The sequence below is a fragment of the Orbicella faveolata genome, unplaced genomic scaffold (genome assembly GCF_042242905.1).
Source record: "Orbicella faveolata isolate gen_17 unplaced genomic scaffold, um_ofav_v1 contig_47, whole genome shotgun sequence".
In the NCBI taxonomy this organism is placed as follows: Eukaryota; Metazoa; Cnidaria; class Anthozoa; order Scleractinia; family Merulinidae; genus Orbicella; species Orbicella faveolata.
In genome coordinates, this window is record NW_028301577.1 from 3,046,629 (window position 1) to 3,068,211 (window position 21,583).

General features: G+C 38.8%; 2 protein-coding genes across 3 annotated transcripts; one reads left to right on the plus strand and one right to left on the minus strand.

Annotated features, from left to right (window-relative positions):
* Window positions 1–233: 233 nt before the first annotated feature.
* Window positions 234–8,280, minus strand: LOC110059916 (telomerase protein component 1-like). Of its 2 annotated transcripts, XM_089280251.1 has the most exons (12): window positions 7,561–8,280; window positions 6,901–7,085; window positions 6,259–6,487; window positions 5,594–5,689; window positions 5,146–5,257; window positions 4,536–4,853; window positions 3,930–4,048; window positions 2,737–2,952; window positions 2,146–2,358; window positions 1,543–1,740; window positions 994–1,215; window positions 234–605 (listed from the first exon to the last, which is right to left on the minus strand). In XM_089280251.1, the coding sequence occupies exons 1-12, from the start codon at window positions 8,197–8,199 to the stop codon at window positions 261–263; spliced, it is 2,892 nt and encodes a 963-aa protein (XP_089136377.1). In that variant the 5' UTR covers window positions 8,200–8,280; the 3' UTR covers window positions 234–260. The 2 variants fall into 2 exon arrangements, with proteins under 2 accessions (XP_089136377.1, XP_089136378.1); XM_089280252.1 differs by lacking the exon at window positions 234–605 and having other exon boundaries at window positions 1,068–1,139.
* A 42-nt stretch (window positions 8,281–8,322) lies between these two features.
* On the plus strand, window positions 8,323–18,852 carry LOC110060065 (ubiquitin carboxyl-terminal hydrolase 14-like). The gene is made up of 18 exons (XM_089280254.1): window positions 8,323–8,445; window positions 8,536–8,681; window positions 9,426–9,458; window positions 10,433–10,537; window positions 12,368–12,471; window positions 12,620–12,737; window positions 13,360–13,422; window positions 13,690–13,825; window positions 14,257–14,275; window positions 14,409–14,491; window positions 14,987–15,018; window positions 15,228–15,293; window positions 15,941–16,033; window positions 16,438–16,560; window positions 16,907–16,985; window positions 17,341–17,448; window positions 17,834–17,908; window positions 18,644–18,852. Exons 1-18 carry the CDS (start codon window positions 8,430–8,432, stop codon window positions 18,709–18,711), a joined length of 1,467 nt encoding a protein of 488 aa, XP_089136380.1. The 5' UTR covers window positions 8,323–8,429; the 3' UTR covers window positions 18,712–18,852.
* The last annotated feature ends 2,731 nt before the right edge of the window (window positions 18,853–21,583 follow it).

Below are 21,583 nucleotides of genomic sequence, written 5' to 3' on the forward strand. Positions count from 1 at the left end.
AACGCAGAAGGCACTGTCTACTTACAGTTAGTTTCACTCATGTTTGCTTGCGTTTGCGGGCCAAATGCTACATGATCTCTATTGTGGTATTCTGTCCAACAAATAACCGCAACCAAACACTAGTGAAACTAAACGTAAGAAAACGGTGCATTTGGCTTTTTGCGTTCTGCAAAATACCCCCGCCGATACAACAGTGTAGACAAAGTCTTTCCGAATCTTTGTAGATATGTTCATTTTCTTTTTACTCCTGCTAAAGTTCATCACCTGGAATGCAACCAGTCCCCGACAAGCATGACACATTTTTTAATCCCCACAGTCCCACACATAGGACACAAGTAACACTTAACAGCATTCTGAAAGGCAGGCTTTCTGCATAAAATGCACATCTTCACGTTTGGCGGTCCAGGCGGCTTATGAAAATGGCACACCATAGCGGACCGTTGATCGTCTTTCCATGTCGTAAAGCGTCCACAAATGAAACATGAATCTTTGTTCAATTGAAACACGTCTCCAAAAGCCCCCCGCCTTGTACTGCAGAACTGGCAAATGTGAACGTCGTGGGCAAATGCTGTTCCCTGATGAAGTAATTTGTTACAACGCAGATCCTGAAAAGAAAAAGTGGCAGTTTGGTATTGGTAAACGTAAAGACTTTATATCCAGACCTTTCCAAGGCAAGTGACTTCAGTTGTCAAGCTGGTGTTCGAATCCAGTTTCAATAACCGTGATGAAGTTACTGGTACCCAGTGCCACAGGTAGGTTCCCGAGCATTTTGTCAGGGTTTGAACCCAGACCTCTCGAATAGGAGTCCTGCGTCCTAACCATAAAGCCATCGCGCCTGTCACAGTACAATTAATCAAATTAACTATGAAGAAGGCTAAAATATCCTAGTTTTTAAGGCTGTAAAAACACCTCATGACGAAAAAGGCAAAAAGCGGAAAAATATCTTAAAAGTAATAAGACAATCATATCTCCAGTGTTTTATGTTCAAACTACCTTGTAGTAGCTGATTTTCCAAAAGCCAGGTTTGTTTATGGAGCGCTGATCCTTTCTCAGGAATTCCAACAGTCTTTTCTTTTCTCCAGCTAATTTGAGTTGTTCTGGCACCATGTAAATCACTCGCTCTTCATCTTTGCAGTGATCTGCAAAGAAATCTGCCAGTTTTAAATGAAACTTTTTCTTTTCCTCAAAATCTACGAGAATGGTTTCCAATACAACCTGCGAGAAAAAAGAAGAGGCGTTCATGATCTGGAAGGGATCTGTAATGTACATTGGTCAAAGAGCGAAGAGCATTGACTTTTTCAAGGATATATAAAGAAGAAGTTTATAACATTTTCATGTAACAAAGTAATAAACATCTTTATATAACACAAAAAAGATACTTTGTGCACTGCGATTGGTTAAAACCTTTGTAGCACAACTCAATGAAAACAGACAATCGTTTAATTAAAAAATGATGTACGTTTTCCGTTTGTTCCCAATCATGAAAGTCTGCTATGAACAGTCAGTTAAGAAAATACAGATTAAACAGTCTGGTTACGTAACCTCTTGTATTGATGCGTGGAAAAAATCGAGTCTTTCCTGTTCTCTTCTCCCTCCAATGTTTCTAAGAAATGGTTTTAATGTACGTCTTACTTCAGCCCACATCATCATCGGGACAGACTCAGTGAAATCATCACTGAGGAGATATTGGAGCTCAGTTTCCCTCAAGCCACCTTTACTACACGCCAGCAGCCCTAAAACCTACGAGAGAGAGAGAGAGAGAGAGAGAGAAAAAAAAAAACTGGACATAATTTTATTGGAATCTGTGAGACAAAAATCTCTATTTGGCGGAAATCTCTAAACTCGGCAGTATAGCTTTCCGGAAAGGGACTGTCGTGTTTATGCAGGGACATTGCTAAGCAACATGAAATTTTGCGAACACGTCAAGCTGACGTGAAATATTTCACATTCTGATTGGACTAGAAAAATCCGAAACACTACGCGTGAGCATACCACCTTTATTTTTAATAGAACATTGAAGATTACTATAGAGGCGGTAAGCTCGATGACCGGCCGCTGTTCGGGAAAGAAGACCGCCAGCAGACCGGATTTGAGAGAGTGGCAGAAATGGAGCCTACAGAGGCGGCTACTCAAAAAATAAAATACCTTGTAAATGTTGTTTTCTTGGTCTTCATTGGTAAGTCTGTTCATTATAAACTGCAGAAGTTCTTTTAACGTGGCTGGTAAACTCCTAATATGACGAGTGATCGTTTCAAAGACTCCAAACACGCGTAGCTCTTCACACGACAACGATAACCACAGAGGATTACGCGCCCCTGCTGAACCAATTAACAACTCCATCTGCTCTGCATCGAGTTTCTTGAAATAGTAAATGAAAGAGTTAACTGTACAATGTTTATAGAAAATCTCTCAACATTTGATTTGCAACAACATCTACTCACACATGTAGTTATCTAGAACGACTGCACGCACTGCGGGCCTCTCATGCTGGTGAGTTAGCGACTCTTTCTTGACCTGTGTTGTAATACGACAATGAATAGCATTTATTGCTCTGGCTAGTTCGCCTCAGCAGACAACCCTTTGTCTAAGTAAGAAGAAGCTTTCTAATTCGATTTCTTGACCTAATAATCTGACCAAAGTGACTGAAAGCGGTTTCATTCCTTTTTGGAAGCTTAAAAATCCCAAAAGTTAGGAAAAGTCTAGGTTTTGTATGGGCAACACAAAACGGAGGAATACCTTGTTATACTTTCCTAAAGTGTGCTTCACTATCTCTTTTCGAGCGGACTCGTCAAGTTCTCCTATATGAAGTGGTACTGCATGGGGCTTGCGCTGCTCACTGGACAGGACTCGAGCAGAGCGACTGTCAGTCACTGCACTGATCACACAACGAACATTGCGTGGGAAAATACTTGGAAGCCAGTCCATGTGGTCTGTTGCTTCAGCATCCGCTAACTATAGAAAAGAACAAAGAAAAAAATGGCCTCTGGGCTAATAATCGAGCAATTTGTCCCAACATATTTCACATGAGTGTCCCGTTACAAAAAACTTGAATTAATCAGGCGTTGGGTGTGGCGTTCGAGATATTGTGACAGGCCCTTTTCCCGTACCCTTATTCTATACTTTTTGGTGAAATCTCTCCTTTTTTCAATCTCAAACCTGGAAAAGTACCTTTTCTGGTGTACGCATCTCCCAAAATAGTTCAGCAAAGCGGGCTTAGAGTATTGCTGAAACAGTGACATAAGACAAAACGTTCTTGACGCAATATTCACAATTGTAAATTACGTCTGAGTGTTCAGCAAAAGGTATCCGCTCTTTCTATTTCGCTGCGCCTTGAAAACTCTTCTCTTTGAACACGTTTTCTGCATCGTTTTGACAAGGACAATAGATAAACTCAGTGTTTTAAAACGAGAACGGAGGCCTCAGTATGGCTATAGATTTGATGTTAAAAATAGAGAAATGTTCTGTCCGTGATAAAGATCCTTCTTCAATAGACCCCTAGCCAGGTTGCCTGCTCACTGACACATGCACTGTAAACAGCACATACATGTATGCCACTTCTCTATGATTGACGGACTTGAGATATTGAGAAATAAGAAAGTTAAGAAGTAAGCACGGTAACCAATCGTACAATCTAATTGGTTCTTAGCCCGGTCCGGATTTTCATATCTCTGGCCATCGTCATGGTATTAAACGCGTGCGCGATGTGTGTGTAGAAAAGGTCCATAATTATAAAAGTGATTTGAAAGAGAGGAAAAATTGAATAAGTTATTTACCGACTTAGAGTCGGTCTGTATAGTGAAAAACTGTGACCTCGGGCTTGAAAATGCTGCTCTCGGCCTGCAGCCTCGGGCAGCACTTTCAAGACCTCGGCCATAGTTTTACACTTTATGGACATTCCAGCTGGCAAATAACATATGTGTTATAATTACCTGATTGATTGCATCAATGATGACCACAAACACTTCACCTCTTTTGCCAATTTCTTCTAATTCTTTCTTGATCTCTTGTTGGAGTTGTTCCTTGCTCATGTCTTCAAGATATGGAGGATCTTCAGGGTGTAGCGACAAAAACAAGCAAGAACCAATTAGGCCATACGCTTAACACAAAGGGCTGGGGATCACCTTTTTTGTTTACTTCCAATATTAAGAATTGTATAGGAGGGTAAAGCTAAAGTTGATGATTCTACAGGACAATTTTCTTTTAACCCAGATCTTTAACTTCTTCAGTACTCAGTACTTAGTACTCAGTTCAGGTTTTTTAGAGCTGTCGTTCTGATTTTGGTCCGATTTCTTCTCTCTTTTTCGTTTTTCTTCCCCTTTCTTTCCTCCCTGTTTTCCACTCTTTATCAACTCTATCAGCTTCAAAGATTTTCCATTTTAGTTGTAGCAAGCCTTCTAAGAGGAACGCTATGACAATGCTTAACTTAGGATGATAAGAAGGTTTTTCTTTGTAACTCACATCAACTTCAGATATTATTATTCTTTTCAAAATCGGCTTGGACTGTTAAAAACATGTCTAGTGACAAATTCACAAACCTGCTACACTCAAACTCTTCAGCCATCGGACTAGTTTCTCTACAAGTTTGACAGGATTTGTAGATCCTGGTCCAGCCCCAACAAAATGGAAGAATAATGGCAACCCAAGCTTTTTAATGTCCAGTGTACAACGAGCCATCAGTGCTGACTTTCCAGATCCTGAGGAGCCCAGGACCATAAGTGGAACAAGGCCCTCTGCACTGGGTCTATCAGATATAGTCCCATGCTCAACATATTGCATTATAGTAGAAATTTCTTTACTCCGTCCCAACATGAGTTGACCTCGCAGTTCAATGAACTGGTTGTGCATTGAGAGTTCTGTGCAAAGAAAATGATGGAACGAAAAAAACATATATATAGCTTTGTGGTTCTAAATTTTTTTTATTCTAATCCTTGCAACAGGGAGGTGCTGATGCCTTAGGGTTGATGTTAGTTGCATTGTTTTGCAAGTCACTTAATACTCTTACAATGCTTGCTTCCAGCCAAAAAAATTACAGTATCCATTTTCATGTATACTCCTGGGGTAATCAACAAAAATGCTGAGCCAGGGTGGATTGGGGTGACTTTTAGTAGGCACAACATCCTGTCTAAATGGAATAATCAGACTTACCAATTTCTTCTGTGGATAGTCCTTGAGTCACCTTAGGAACTGATCTGGTAATGGCTGATTTGAAAAATTCAAGCACAGCTTGACTGAAATTTTCTAACCCTTTGAGTTTGACCTGAAATAATTGAAAATATAAGAAGGCATTTAGAACAGGATTGAAAAAAGACCTTTCCAAGTTACTGGTAAATCCAGTTTGAAAATGTTTGGAAGGGAATGTGAATAATCTTTCACAGTGCCTTGCTTGCAGGAGCACAGACCTCCACCCGACCCCCCAACCACACCCCCTTAGAATTAACAGTGACTTTGCATGGGGAGGGTATGGATAATTTCTGGAGCCGTATAATGTAATGTCACCTAGGTGACAAGGTCACCAGTCTCCACTCTGCTTGAAATTGTATTTATAAGCCAAGGAGAAACAAGAAATTGTATTACTTGGCAGCTGTAAAAATACCTTTGCCATTCCTGATGACTTGTCAATCCCATCATATTGACAGGAATAGTCAAATACTTGTTCAGGGAATCTTTGTCTCAGCTTATCCTTTAATGCCTAAAAACAAAATACAAATAGTTTCACTGTTTACAGCTTCTTTATTTTTCAAGATTTCTGACAAATCACAGAGGGTAACAATCAGCATGGTGGGGTGCAAGCTGTAGGGGAGGTGGGATAACAGATGTTTGAGATACATGGTCCCATTCAGGTCCTCCCTTCCTCACCCATGTTAACACTCTCAAAAGCTACTTATTTCCCTGTTGAGGTGATACCTCATTGATCAATCATGCCTCATGCTGAAAACCAAAATGATGTCAGATATTCCTGTGCCAAAAGCTAGTGCTTTGAGTCTCCCAGCTGAGGTCTCTACCGGTGGTTTCATTAACGGCATGGTACCAGGCAAATTACTGGGCTGTAAAGATGATTTTGCCCAACTGGTTTGACCACCTAGAGGAAAGTTCTTCTTATAAAGGAGTTCAGTTCAAAAAGCTTTGTCTGCCTGTGAAAGCCAGTTGTCCTCCTGCTGAAAATGTTAATGAAACCCCTGGATGCTTCAAATTATTATTTAATTATAATTAAGTTTAAATTTTTACCGTATACCATCACCATAAATTAACATAAATAACCTTTAATTGTGTTTTGTTTAGAGGATGAACATCTACAAATGCTTTCAAGATCTCTGGAGGCAGATCATTGAGAAACTCAGCATTTCTAAAAAGGAATGCCGCATTTTGACTTTGCATTCTGTATGTTGCATGTATGATTTCCATATGTGTTATTGAAGTAGGAAAGATCCATTTGTATTCTTCTTGAATCTCTTGTGATATTTCAGAAGAACTTGGAATCCATCCATACCTACAAGTGGGAAAAAATCACCCCTAACTGTTTAAGTTATATTTAAAAGTACTGTAAAATTGCATTAATAAGTCCAGCAGGCATACAGGTATTTTTCATTTCATTTTATTAGAAGTAATAATAATAATTCTGTTATTGTTAAAAAACAGTTACAGTTATATATATAAGTTTTGAATTTTTCTTTTTGTCTGAGATTTAGGGGGCTAAATATTTTATGGTGATGATGGTGATGATGATGATGATGATGATGATGATGATGATGATGATGATGATGATGAAGAAGAAGAAGAAGAAGAAACTTTTAAATTAACGTGTTGGTAATTTGAAGCTGACGGAAAAAGTCTCCTCTACTAATTGTATCTCCTGAAACCCTGAATATCAAACAAAAATACTTGTTTATCATAATCTATCACCTTTCTCCAAGCATGTTCAAGAAAAATGGCTCCCCATCGGTTTCATCTGAACAACGATCAAGTTCACCCAAACAAGTTCTGATAGTTGCTTCAGTTGTGGAATCTTTAGGGACACCCCATCTAAGATCACATTCAATCAGCTGGATTGACTTCTCTTCACACCACTCACGCAACTCAGGAACAACCTGTGTAATGTAAAAGTAATTGGGTGTAGGCATTTCTAATGATTGTCTTACCATCCCCTCCTTTCTTCCAGATAAACTGTCATGTGTAATGAGTCCACCTTATAGCTTGAAACTTTTCACCCCTCCCCCCTCCAAAAAAATAATATAAGAAAACAAATTTAAAAATAAAATAAAGTAACTCAAGTTAGAGTGTCAATGACACTTCTGTGTCTTGTGGAAGGACGACAACCTCCCCAATGGTTTCCATGGAAACATAGATTCTGACAACTTTCTACTCAAAAGTCATTTTGCTTCGATTCTAACAATGTACTTAAGATGGAATTTTAACCTCAATTGTTATTGACATAGCCTTTTAAAACACCGGCAACTAAACTATTTTTAAAACATTATTTGTGACCCAGCGTATTCGTGCATGACAACCACATAAACTTTAACTTTAAATATAACATAAAATTCTAACTGAGGTCAAACATACTTTTTTCACTAAAACTTCTCTCTCGGCATGATAGTCGGCAAAGGTCGACGAAACAAACAGTCTGACAACCTTCCAGCCTTTGGTCTTCAACTCAGTCGATGAAGATGTTCTATCCCGCTGTTTTCTGCAAGTATTTTCGATGTCTTGCCAACATTCGTCAACAACTTTTTCAATTTCTCCATCTGAAGTTCTTGCTAACACATTTAACAGTCCGTCGACATCTGATGTCTTTGCATGTCCAGAAGATTGTTTCTCAAAAGCGTTGTCCACGTGGCTAACATGACCGGGTTTAAAATCCTCAACAAGAAGTCGTTCTTCTGCGTTTACAGTTGCAGCTTGCGAAGGAACACCCTCGAGAGCTGAAGTTTGGTTCATAGTTTCTGTATTGTTAACAGTTTTTGAGTTTTCTAAATCGGGATCACGTATGTGTGAACTGCCCTCTGTGATGTTCACCTCGCACTGCGATTGAGAAACAATTTGCTCATCATTCGTAAGGGATTCGGGCTTGCACTGGGTCTGCTTCTCATCGAAGGCATGATCATGGGCCGATTGAGCCTCGTGACAAGGACTTTGCCGCCCTGGAAAATCATATGAATTGCTACCAGTACCTGCCCCAGAGAATGAACAAGCTGTACCCATGCGAATAAAAAGTTGAAAAAGTTTTGGAGTGATCGAATTACTTTCATCATGTTTTGGAAACACTAAGCAGGCGGACTTGTCACTCGTAGTGACGTCATTTCATTAGACGGCGTAGATTTGACCGTGGGAAACTGTGTTCTAGTAGGTCAGCGGATGTCAACAAAAGACTCTAACAACTTTTCAAGAATCAGAAATTTACTCAACCTTTTCTAGTCAAAAATCTGTCTAAAATGCCGGTGTTTAAAGGTATGCGATTTCATCGTTACACCCGGTCTCATCCTGATTTAAAACTTGTGTAGTTGATGTAATCTGTGGTTTGTTTGCTCCTTAATGTAGTGTCTGTAAAGTGGGGACGTGAAAAATTCGAGAATGTGGAGTTGGACAGCGACGAATCTCCAGAACTGTTCAAAGCGCAGCTTTTTGCGTTATCAGGAGTAGCTCCTGAAAGGCAAAAGGTCATGTTCAAGGGATCTGTTGTGAAGGTACATTGATTACCCGTTCAATTCATTGATGCATTATTTTTTAAATGTGTAAACACTATCATTGACAAATCTTGTGAATATCTAAATTGACCACGTGATCCAACTAAACTTTACGTTATATTTCGTATACAGTTCGCCATTTTTTTAAATCATAGGAATAAATCGTCTTTTGACTGGGGAAGAGCCAAGATTGCATGTTTCAGTTGTATTTTTAACAATAAAGAAGTGTGATCTCTAATTAAACGACATGGGCCACTAAAGTTCATTTTAGTACCCCAAAGTACATGGAAAGAGATCCTCAAAGGTTGAGAGGCCAGAGACTGGAACTCTCACGGGGTTGTTCCTTCAGGGGTTGTTGAAAGACATTTTCATCAGAGAGGGGAGGTGTGTGTGTGTTTGTAGGGTGGGGTACACAAGAATAACTAGAGATATCTGGGTGAAATACTACAATGCTGGCTGTGTCAACCAGGTTGGCTTGATTGATCGAGAACTTACTCAGACCAAAAATGTACAGTGGTTGTAATGATGTTGTGGAATAAGGTTACATATTGGTACTGCAATATCCCCTTGTGCTATTGCTTTCTTAATTTCTCATGATCACAAAGGATTAGGTATATATACCACTTTACTTCATTAGCTTTATTATTCTAAGTTGCATTTTTTTAAAATAAGACCAAGGTCCTGGGATTTTATTTTAAGCATTGTTGAAGCTCTTCACTTTTATTTACCATTTTTTCAATTCAGGATAATGATTGGGGAAACTTCAAGATTAAAAATGTAAGTATTAGGAATAGTTAAATCATATTTATCTAACTAATTACCTGACTGGGTGGTTTACATAATGATTGGGTCAATTTCATTTCATAATAGCATGATGGAAACACAAGAGTGACTTTATGTGAACTTAAATGTTGTGCTAAGCTCAGGATCAGACAAATGTTTGAGTTTTTCAGTGACATCTCATGACATGTGTTTTCTATTTTTACAGACCAATTTTATTATTCATCTGTATCGCCGCTTTGCATGTGACGTCATCATTTTCCAAAATAAGAAATTACCAATCCCTCTGAAGTTTTAGTTTCATCAGATGTAAGACCCTTTAACAACTTGCTGTTTTGCAGCGTTTAAGCTCGACAGGGTTCTTCATTTTGAAATAGGGCACGTTTGAATTTCCAAGTTTATGCATTGTGTGACATTAAACTGATGACCTGATAAGGCTCTCGAATAGTCAAAAAGATGAGTTATTGCTCAAGTTTCTGCTAACTAAACAGTTGTTGCTATAGAAAAAGTATTTATTTCAATGTGTCGGAGCTCTAGAGTAATAACTTTTCGTTTCAATGGCAAAACTCAATGACAGATGTTTCTGTTACTTTACGGCCGCCATGTTTGTGTCCCTCCAAGGGGCACAAACATGGCGACTCCATATAAAGCTCTATAAATTTGTGTGAAACACTTCTCTGAATAGCGGGAGAGTGAAAAACTGCACAGACCTAAATCTTGGCGAGGTTGTTTATATACCAATCATCTTTCATATCCCAGTTTCTTGACTTAATTTATTGAATGGTTCTGATTTTTATTTTTGATGGCTTGACACTGCAAACCAGCCATAACCTACATGTAGATTGTTCGAAGATCCTTGACCAAAATATCTAGATCACAAGGTTTTAAATTTTCATTCAGGAAATTACAGAATAATGCTTTTCTTTTAGGCTGATGTACTTTTGTGATACTTTTCTTTACTTTTTGCCCAGGGAATCACCCTTCTGATGATGGGATCTGTTGGTGAATTGCCACAAGCACCTGCTCAAAAGACTGTGTTTGTTGAAGACATGACAGAAGCACAGTTAGCTTCAGCTGTAAGTGGATCTCAAACAGTTCTTGATTCTTAGAATATTAAACAACCTGCGTGGCAGCCTGTAGAAGGAGAGGAAAAGGGGGAGGGAAAGGGTCAAAATGAGTGCAGGAGGATCGAGCACGCTTTGATCACGCGCTTTGCGTGTTCAATCGTCCCGTGCTTTATGCACTTGATCCTGCCACACTTTGCTCGCTCGATCCTCCTGCACTTCGCATGCTCGTTTTTTCCCCTTTCCTTTCCCTTAGATGCCTGCCACACAGGCTAAATGACAATGTCTCCTAGTTGCTGATTTTCTTTATTCCCTTCACCTGTCTACCTACAGTGTAGATCTGCTTGATGATGTGTTGAGATGGTCATAAGAAGTTTTGTGATCAATCTACAGCACAGGCATCCTAAACTCATGATTCTAATTGAATATTAATGATTTATGTATGCGTATCGAGTCAGACGTGACTGCTTTAAGTGCACGCTGTTGTGTTACACATTAAGCCATTGAGAATTTGAGCGCTCTACAAGGCATTGTATGGAATTAAAAATAACGAAGGATAAAATCGTGCAATGAAATAAAATGTTACTTTTCTAGAATAAAATGAAGAAAATATACTCACCTTGCCTGGTTTCTGTTGTCCATTTGGCCTATTTCGTCATTTTTTTTGGGTTTTCAGGTGTTTGTTGTAGCTTTCTATAGACGAAGTCAAGGCTGGACACTGCTGTTTCGAAAGACCTGGACCACGAGGCGGTTTTCTCACCAAAATTCGAATCTCCTGCTCTACTTTTCCCTCCAACGCAAAGAAGGATAGTCCATTGGTCCCCTTTTCCGGTCAGCTTGGAAAAATCTTCAAACTTTCCGCTCCAATTTGAACGATTTTTGCTTCACCACTGGAGCTTTTGACTTTCCGCCACACCTTGTGACCATCCTCAAGACTACGGCACAGCTTGAAATCAACACTAGCAACCGCTCCTGCGTGACAAATGCGACTTACCAGACAGGTGCACAGTCAAAAATTTCGGTTAAAAATGTAACCCTCTCCCAACGATCCCAAGGGAGCGTGTTGATGCCTCATACAGGAGCGGTCACTAATGTTGATTTCAAGCTGTGCTGTAGTCTGGAGGACAGTCACAAGGTGTGGCGTAAAGTTGAAAGCTCCAGTAGTGAAGCAAAAATTGTTCCAATTGGAGCAAAAAGTTTGAAGATTTTTCCAAGCCGACTGGAAAAGGGGACCGATGGACTATCCTTCTTTGCGTTGGAGGGAAAAATTGAGCAGCGGATTTGAATTTTGGCGAGAAAACAGCCTCACGGTCCAGGTCTTTTGAAACAGCAGTGTCCAGCCTTGACTTCATCTACAGAAAGCTGCGAAAAACACCTGAAAACCCCCCAAAAATGACAAAATAGGCCAAATGGTCAGCAGAAACCTGGCAAGGTGAGTATATTTTCTTAATTTTATTACAAAAAAAGTAACATTTTATTTCATCACACGATTTTATCCTTCATTATTTTAAATTCCATATGTTGTAATGCCTTGTAGAGCGTTCAAATTCCCAGTGGCCCAATGTGTAACACAACACAGCGCACTTAAGGCAGTCATGTCTCACTCGATACGCCTACATAAATCATTAATATTTGATCGATTCCTCGAATTGTGAGTTTGGGACGCCTGTGTCTACAGTTACATTATCACCACTTACAGTACATCCTATTTCCCAGTTTTAATACCCTGTTTATTAGTGATTGGGTTGCTCGTGTTTCAGTGAACATGTTGCCATAACTTAAACAGATCTGTCATATAATCCTTCTACTTGAATTGTTGTTGGATTCCTTCTTTCCTTTTAGTATGAAATGCCAACTGGGCTTCAGAATCTTGGAAACACCTGTTACATGAATGCAACTGTGCAATGTTTGCGCAATGTCCCGGAACTAAAGGATTCACTTGTAAAGTATGGCAGTTTTTCTCAAGCATTCTTGTTAATTTGATCCTTATCATGCATTGGATATTTTTTAATATGCTGCTTCTTTACTGGAAATTGTATTCCTTTAGACCACTGTTTAAAAGCAAATAAATCTTGTGGCATTTTTATGTATCAGATACAACACTCTTGGAAGCCCAACAGACTCAGCACACTCAGTTACAGCGGCACTCAGAGATCTCTACAAAATCATGGACAAAACACCAGATTCTTTGCCGCCCATTATTTTTCTGCAGGTTTGGGCAATTCTTTTGTATCAACAGGTTGCACAGTTAGTTGGGTAATTGGGAACTACATGTTGTAAATTTTGCAAAACTTTATGTTTTTTGGACAAGTCTTGTTCCTTGTGATACTCTTCACATTTAAATTGAAGCTTTTTGTGGGAAATTCAAGGGAGTAATGTGTGTCACACACATGTAGTATAACTTAAGACTTTTTGGAAGAAAAGGTATTAATATGTCATCAACTTGATCAACTGCAGAACAACAGCTTCTCAAGCAGAAAGGATTTAGAATTGATACTTCAAGGATTTGAGTAACTGTGTCACATAGTGCAGTATCAAACCTTGTGCATTGTCTGTTGACTTGTTAGCATTTCTGTAGCGCAACATGTTTCCATGTATCATGGGATGTGTCAGGGTCTTGCAGGATGAGGGTGTTAGAGTGCCCCAGGTTTGTTACCCAACTGATCAGTACTTGGGGTCTTAAATATAACTAGGGATGAAGATTCTGCTGTTGTTGAAATGTTTAGATCTTTACAAAGTCAAAATCACTCCATTTTTTGTTGTGTACCTGTACACTTCTAAAAGAACTAGAAAAAAACTATTTTTAAATGGCTGTTTTTACCTCTCTTTTATAGATACTACACAGGGTCTTTCCTCAGTTTGCGGAGAAAACAGAACAAGGAATATACATGCAACAGGTAAAAATAATTTATTCTTTTATGGCAGATGGAAGTCAATGCTAAATTCTGCTGACTTATGTTTAAAGCTATGTTTATAACAGAGAAATTGCTATAAACTATACATGTAGATATATCTATGGTATACACTTTGTTTAAAATCATGCTGCTGCTTCTGTAAGTGACAAGAGAGCGGGTGAAAGAACACTGATTTACATAAGGGGTATGAAAACTAATCACATGTGACTTGACTGAAACAGTTTGCGTGTCTGTTAATGATATGTGTAGGATGCAAATGAATGCTGGACACAGATTGTTCGAATGCTGCAGCAGAAGTTACCAGCTATAAAACCTGAAGAAAACGAAGACCATGGTGGAGCTAGTGCTGCTGCTGCTGCTAAAGGATTCATTGATCAATATTTTGGTGAGTGAACATGTTGGACATAGAGGATATTTATTACATGGCAGGGCAAAGATACAAATTTTTTCTTTGAGTATTGAAAAATATATGAGTGAGCATAGCGAATGAGTGAAACATTTTTCAATACAAGAAGAGAAATTTTGTATCTCTGAGTGGTCATGTAATGTTCTATTTATTATATCAACATCAATGAAATACCAAACAATTTAACTTTCACTGCGAAAAGTGTGCAATATATTATGCAACCATAGCAACGGTGATCTCTTGCCATGTGAAGATAACATGTTATTTTCACTTGTAAAGATATCATGCTTTTGCACAAAAGCTAGCCCAGAGATGGCTATTACTGTAGGATGTGCGTATGTGCATCAAGCATTGATATTTTATGAGAACAAAAAGAGGACTGAGTTCTTTGTTGTTTTTGTTTTCTACAGGAATTGAGTCTGAATCAGTGTATCCTTTGGGCTATATTCTCTTATTAAAATGGGTAGTAATTAAAGTCTTTTTGTTGTTGTATTATAAAGGAGTAGGGATAGCTATTTTTATTCTACATTTATCAGTGTTTTACTTCTTAACTGTGGTTTAGCATGAAGTGTACAGAGGCCCCAGATGAGCCAGAAACCAAGTCCAATGAAATGCTTTTTCAACTGAGTTGTTTTATCTCGCAAGGTTTGTGATGATTAATAGGCCCTTTGCACAATCTGGTCACATGGTACAAAATCACACATGCTGGTGCGTAAGTTGCACAGTGGGACTTCCAAAACAATGCAACTCGTACCAGTCCACCTGGACCTGCCTTTGTTTTGGAAGTCCCGCTGCGCAACTTGCGCACCAGTATGGGTGATTTTATACCATGTGACCGGATCGTGCAAAGGGCCTATTTAGAGGACTTCAGTCTGCACATAGCAAAACAGATGAATCAAACAACCCTGCTGTTATTAACTCTCTAAGGGTCTACATATAATATAAAATTTAAGGTATTCATACTTTTCTTCATAGTACTCAGCCAGATAATTTTGGTGATAATAAAATATTTATTTGTCTCTAATATTTCATGACAAGTTTCAATATCCCTTCAGTGATCCATTTCTTCATGACCCATGTGCTTGACTTTGTATCAATATTGAAATGAAGTGTTGCTTACTGTTCTCTTCTGATTTTCAGATGTGAAGTACCTGCACACTGGTCTTAAAAGTGTAAGTCGAAACGTCCTTTATTAATTTCGTTAATCTTTGTATTGAAAATATTCCCTCAAGCCTTTCTTATTCAATTCTCTCTAATAGTGTCAAAAAAAATTCTTGGACTCTCTTCCTGCAAACATTTGGTCTTTTGTTTGTTTGTTTTTTACTTTCTCTTTATTTCTTGCATGTTTTTATGATGGTATTAATTTGCCTTTATTCTTTAGCGTCTTGAGGAAAGTATCGAAAAACGCTCGCCAACACTTGGCCGAGACGCAGTGTACACCAAGACAGTAAGTCTATCTATATAATAAATCCATCCTTCATGTTTAATTCTAGCTAATCTTTTAAATTCCTTAGTTGTCTTACAGCATTTCGTTTGATGACCTAATTAAACCATGACGTTCTGGTAAGGCGAAAAAGGAACGATCTTTGGCTTGTAGATGTGCGGAAAAAAGAAGGTTTCAAGTTTTTGCACATTGTCTCGTTCTAATTAGCTATGTGCATCGGATCTTAATGCAAATAACTTACTAATGTGCCGTAAAAGTATTTATATATAAGGCTTAAAATGCTCTTAAAAGTGTCAAATTTTTTCCTGATAAACTAATCGTTTCGGGATTAGCCCTTCTTCAGTGGAAGAAGGGCTAAGCCCAAAACGTTTAGTTTATCAGACCAAATTTGACACTTTTCAGAGCATTTTGAGCCTTATATACAACTTTTCGGCAGTGTCACGCATCGTATGAGTTTTTTGCTCATTCCTACTGAGTAAAAGTATCTTTTCGATGAGGAAGAGATTACTGTACATTTTTTCAAGTCACCAAACGTTTTACAACCTGTTTATACTATATTCTTGAATTGACAACGTTTCTGATATTTGGAACATTTTTCACCGTGCTAAGTACTCAACTAACTTGATTTGTATTGTTTCCTTGCTCCTCAGTCCAAGCTGAGTCGTCTCCCTGCTTACTTGACTGTCCAGTTTGTCAGGTTTTATTTTAAGGAGAAAGACGCTATTAATGCCAAAATTCTCAAGGTAGGGTAAGGCTCTTAGGGCTTGAAGGTTTTATTCTTTGTTTTTCCTGATCTAATTTATTGGGTAAGAGTAGTGTTTCCTAACTTAAGAGAGTATTTATCAGTCATGTTATTATCATTTCGCTTAGAGACCTTAAAGATAGTCACGAATTCTTGCGATTCGCTCTAATCAGTTGGAGCAAAGATCTTGTCGTTTCAACCAATCAGATGCTAGCTCAAAGCCTGCTCTGATTCGACTTTCCTGCCCTTTATATAGCCTACGGGAGCATCCGGTTTTTTCGGCTCTTGTTTTTCGCAGGGTGAAACAAGATGCTCTCACAGGTGACTCTTAAGTTGTTCAGTACAGTGTTGATTTGAGTTCAGTTTTGATAAAGACGCGTTGTGTTTCCTTTATTTGTACAACAGGATGTTAAGTTTCCAATGTCCCTGGATGTGTTTGACTTGTGCAGTGAAGAACTACAGCAAAAGTTGATGCCTGCAAGAACGAAATTTAAAGAAATAGAGGACAAGAAAGTGGAAGAGGCTGCGGTGAGACAAGCAAACGTGATCCTCAGAAAACAAAACAGCTTCCGCAAAACAGATCTGTTGAATCTTTCCGTGTTCAAAATAGCCATTCTCTGTGCTGGTTAACATACATTTTGATGGATGTTAGTTGTAAGAAGTTGGTTGCATCCATGTTTGATGTTTTTGTTTCATTCTTACCACATTGCACCCCGCCAAACTACGTTTAGATTTTCAAGTTACTAATAGCTAATACTCCTTCATTTTAATAGTTTCATTCCTTATACAATGTTCACCACATTGCCACTGTTTCCCACCTTGTATTTTTGTTTTATGAGCGTGTGTTATACTTTGTTTGTTTTTTTAATTTCAGAATCGTAAAAAGGAAGGAGCAAAGGAACCGATGGACGTTGACAAGAAGACAAGACTAGAACCGTTCTCATTTCCTGATGGTCAGAATGTTACAACTTTGCGCAAATTTTAACAGAAATTAATAGGTCCAGTCCTTTAAAGCCGTCGTGACACTGGGATATAGGTGTTCAAGTGGACGTTTTCGTATCGTTTTTCTCCGTTCGAACGCCGCACAAAAAACGACGCGTTCAGTCAGTGCACTTTCGGAAAGTGGTAACCTGTGGACACAATAGAAAGTTGTCATACAAGCGTTTCAAAAATCTCTCTTTTCACCGTTAGGTCTTACCATCATTTAAGTGTGGATGAGATGCGAAAAGGAATTAAGAACTCTTCATTAGTAAACGAGCTCCATTTTTGTCACTGTTTATGAAATATGGTTTGTTATTTTCTTTGAAGATATTGGTTCAAACAACAGTGGATATTACGAACTGACCGCAGTGCTGACTCATCAAGGACGGTCGTCGTCCTCGGGACATTACCTGGCATGGATAAGAAGGAAAGGAGGTAACAGCGTTTGCTGTAGTCTGTCTAACACACGAAGAGCTCTCAAATTGATATGTTTGATATTGCTTGATATTTTACCTGCCTCTCTAGCAACTTACTCTAGAGAGAGTAAGCGACCAGAGAACGTGACTTGTATCTTATTGACCCAAACCACAAAACGTATAGCATATTTTTTCCAAACGAGCTACAAGTCAGAGCTTTTCGCCCGTCGATTTTCTGTTCTTGACACTAAGGATTGTTGGGTGTATTACAAAAAGGTGTTGCGGAAGATTTATGATTTTTTTCTATCCCATATTCCTGTCTTCCTTTCAATCAATGATCCTCAAGACAAAACGAACGACAGGGAAACAAGAAAGATTACAATACTTGGTGCTTTGTGTTGCAGATGAGTGGGTAAAGTGCGATGATGACAACATGTCGACCACCACAACAGAACAGATTCTGAAACTCTCCGGTGGAGGTACGTTCTCTAATTCACCCCAGCATATTTCGTCACAGCGTCCCAAATTCTCGCGCGGTCACTGGCTAGTTTTCATCGTCAATGTGCGGACAGACACATGAACGTATAATTTATAACCCTACACAGAATGGCCCCTGGATGAACAGAACACAGGGTTTTAAATTTTTACTCACCAGTTTATAAGCTATATATAACACAAATGGAAAGTGGAACAAACAGTGGAAAGCTTAACCTCCAGTCAGCAAAGTGCTGGAGTGTAGACAGTTGTAACTTCCTCAAGTCTTCTAAGTTATTTCCCCAGCACTATGAGCCGACACCGTCCGAACATGCTGGATCAGACAAGATTTTACGATAACTGCAGACATTCTCACGCGCTCATTGGCTAATTTTCATCGTTAATGTGCAGACAGACACATGAATTTATAATTTATGCAATGCGTCAACGAGCGAGAGCGGACAATTTGACAATTTGTTATCGTAAAAAATAAATTGACGACAGTTTTAATGCATCTGTCCTGTTATTGACAATGACTTTCGTCAGTCTCTGCTTTTTAAATAGGCCATTTCTGTGTTACCTTGTGCCTCTGCACAAACCATTCATATGAAATGGTTAGACAGGTTTATTTTCGTGCAAATCAAACTCCTTTTGCACGAAGAGTCGTTTTGAAATAGAGGCACAAAGCAACTCGGAAATGGCCTACCATATTATCTACAATAATTGTATTTTCTTTTTAGGTGACTGGCATTGTGCATATGTTTTACTTTACCGACCCCGTCAGCTGGAAGTTGAGGATGACCAATGAACACCAGGGACATACACAGCAAGAAAATGGAATTCTGTTATTAACAAGATGATACGCTAACTTACGGCAAAACAAATGCGTGAAATGTTTAAACGCTCAAAAGCGTTTTCAATCAAAGTTTAATAAAAAGACTTGAACTGAGCTATGTGAGTTTTAAGTTGTGAATTTCTAGTCACGTTATTGTAGTTTCTTTCCGCTCTCCTCTGTTCCGCACTATCTCAGTCAGTTGGTCCTGGATCAAGTCCAAATCTTTGATTTCATTACTACATTTCGGTGGATAGCCTGTGTACATCCGCCCCCACCCCTAAAAAAAACGATTTCCCTCAATTTTTTTGAGGGAAGGGGGCGAATGTATACAGGCTGCTCGGTGGAGCGAATGGGAGAAATAAATGTCGTTGTTGTTGTTGCACGCACGCCTTGAGTGCCGTTCAATTTTACCACAAACGCACTAAGCTCAAGTCTCGAGAAGAGCGCGACATTGATTCTCGCGTTGTGCGAGTCTGAACTATTACGCAGACGCTCTTTGGGCTCGTCACGCAATCGTTTTCCCTCATGTGAGGGAGGAAGATTGCATGACGACCCCAAAGAATGTCTGCGAGTAGGAGGCTAATTGTAGCTTACGCGAGGAACCCGCTTTATGAGAAGTTGTATGGGGAACGAAATATCGTTGATTTATAACGTTGAATATTCCGAAATACGAACATTCTACAAGTAAGACTAATAAAACTAACTTTTCCATGTGTGACCCTTGTGGTTTTTGGTGATTTCTACCATTTTGGGCTTTCTTTGCCATAGACCATTACTGTTACTAGTATCATACAGATTCCTGAGATTCATAAGACGGAGTTAAGGCTGCCGAATTCGACCGGAGGATACATCAAAAAGAAAGAGGAGAAGGCATGCACTTAGGATGCCACCCGTGACCGTTCTTGCTGGTGGTCTGTAGAATCTTTTTCTTTCGTTTTCTTTCCTTGTGCCCCTGAACATGCAATTCAATTGAGGTCTGCATGGTCCTCGTCGTCGATAATGCAATTTGTCACGCCAGTATCTCTCCCTCTTCTCTGCTTCAGTCTTAACTCTTTCCTGAGTGAGTTGTTTCAGCAATAGACCTTATCACGGTTTTCGATGCCATCTTGACGAGTATGCAAGGCGGTCAGAAATTACAGTGTTTGTATGGAAATCCGAAGGCAAATAACTTTTTCCAAAATTGAATTTTACACAATTTGTGAATCGCAACGTTAAAATCGCGGGGGGAAAGGGGGGGGGGGGAGTACCCCAATATATGGGCTATGTAGGTATATGCGGCCCCAAAGGGTATGGTTTTTCAGCCGTTTTGGTCATAAATAGGGCATCGATTTTGGCCATTTTGGTCTTAAATAGGGTATGGTTTTTGCACTCTAGTCTTAAAGAAGGTATGTTGTTTGGAAGAAGCTACTTTTTCATCATTATCGATAAGACCATCAACAAAAGCCCTTCAAAAATTATGTTTGGGGCAACTGTGTCAGCCGCAACGGTCATAGATAGGGTATCGAATTTTTGGTCTGGTCATAAATAGGGTAGGGGAAAATCGCAGATTTTAGTCATAAATAGGGTAAGGGGCCGGTTTGGAAGCGGGCTCACACCCCCACCAATTTTTTCTGGGAGAACCCCCTCGGGGGTAAAATACTAGGTAGAAGATTGTATTCACCAATTTTGTAGGATGTAGCTTGGCTAGAAGATTTTCCATACATTTATCTTTAAATTTGGCTGGTTAGACGGACGTCTAGACGCGGTTTTGCGCGAAAAAAATTACAGAGTTTTGACAAAGCACAAGTGAAAATTATGTCAGAAATCCTTTGTTTGATTTGCATTTTGCAAAATGTAGAATGACTTCTTTTTAATGTAAGCCAATCAACGTCTTACCTCTAGAACATTCTGACCTTTCCTAATTGACTGCAAAAATATTGCAGTTTTTGCACTCCACTCTTAGTTTAACCAAACAAAATTGTTCATTATCTTATATTTTATTAATTCACACCAACTGTTTTAAACCTAGAAGTTTCAGTTACACAAAAAAGTTAGAAAGCTTTTAAAAACAGCTATATTATACCCCTTTGTTGTTGATTGAAAATAACATTAATTTCTTGTAAGTTTATGTACATAACAGAAAGACATGATAACAATAATATAAAAAACATTTATCTGAAACAAATTTTCCAAAATATATGTCTGGAAACCGAGTTTTTGCCAATAATAAAGCCCTTTTTTAAAAAAAGAAAAAAGAAAGAAAGATAGATAGATAGATGTCTTTCTTTTATAAGCTATTGAACGAGCGGACAAGGCAGTAATCCCACGGGAACGTCTTAAATTTTTGCAGCTGTAGTTTTTTTATTTCTTCTGTTAGAATTCCCGGAGAGTTTTTTTTAGTTCAGTTTTTGTTCGAAGACGCTTGTGCTGTGTGTTTGTACAAGGTAATAAAACTGCGAAAAAAGCTTAGCTTGTTCTAATTGTATCAGGTTTTTAAGACAAAGTGCAACTATGGCGCAACAACTCAAAGGTTCTCTCCGAAAAAGATCGATTTGCAACTGAATCTTGTTTGAGGTAAGACAACTTGGTAATTTAGAGAACTTAATTTGTTCACCTTCGATGCACCGTATCGAAGCAAAGATTGCGATATAACTTATGTTTTTATTGTTTGTGGAAAAATAACTCAGATAACTCAGCGAAATTATAGTCGAACCTCCACTAGAGGTTACCTCTTTCACTGCAAAGCAATAGCTAAGATTTTTCATCCTGAACGTGTGTTAATCGATCCGCATAATTTCTATTCCACGTGAAACGTTTGTCTATAATGACCAGGCTGTTAAACTGGACAGAACTTTGATGTAAGCGT

Bases quoted from the DNA above. Each gene is read 5' to 3' on its own strand.
- LOC110060065 (XM_089280254.1), top strand. The intron at 12,472-12,619 runs GTATGGCAGTTT...TTTATGTATCAG, and splicing joins CTAAAGGATTCACTTGTAAA to ATACAACACTCTTGGAAGCC. The intron at 17,909-18,643 runs GTACGTTCTCTA...TTTTCTTTTTAG, and splicing joins TCTGAAACTCTCCGGTGGAG to GTGACTGGCATTGTGCATAT.
- LOC110059916 (XM_089280251.1), bottom strand. From the start codon at position 8,199: ATGGGTACAGCTTGTTCATTCTCTGGGGCAGGTACTGGTAGCAATTCA. The intron at 4,049-4,535 runs GTTTGTGAATTT...TACACCCTGAAG, and splicing joins GAAGAGTTTGAGTGTAGCAG to ATCCTCCATATCTTGAAGAC. The intron at 2,359-2,736 runs GTATTCCTCCGT...TACTATTTCAAG, and splicing joins CTTTAGGAAAGTATAACAAG to AAACTCGATGCAGAGCAGAT.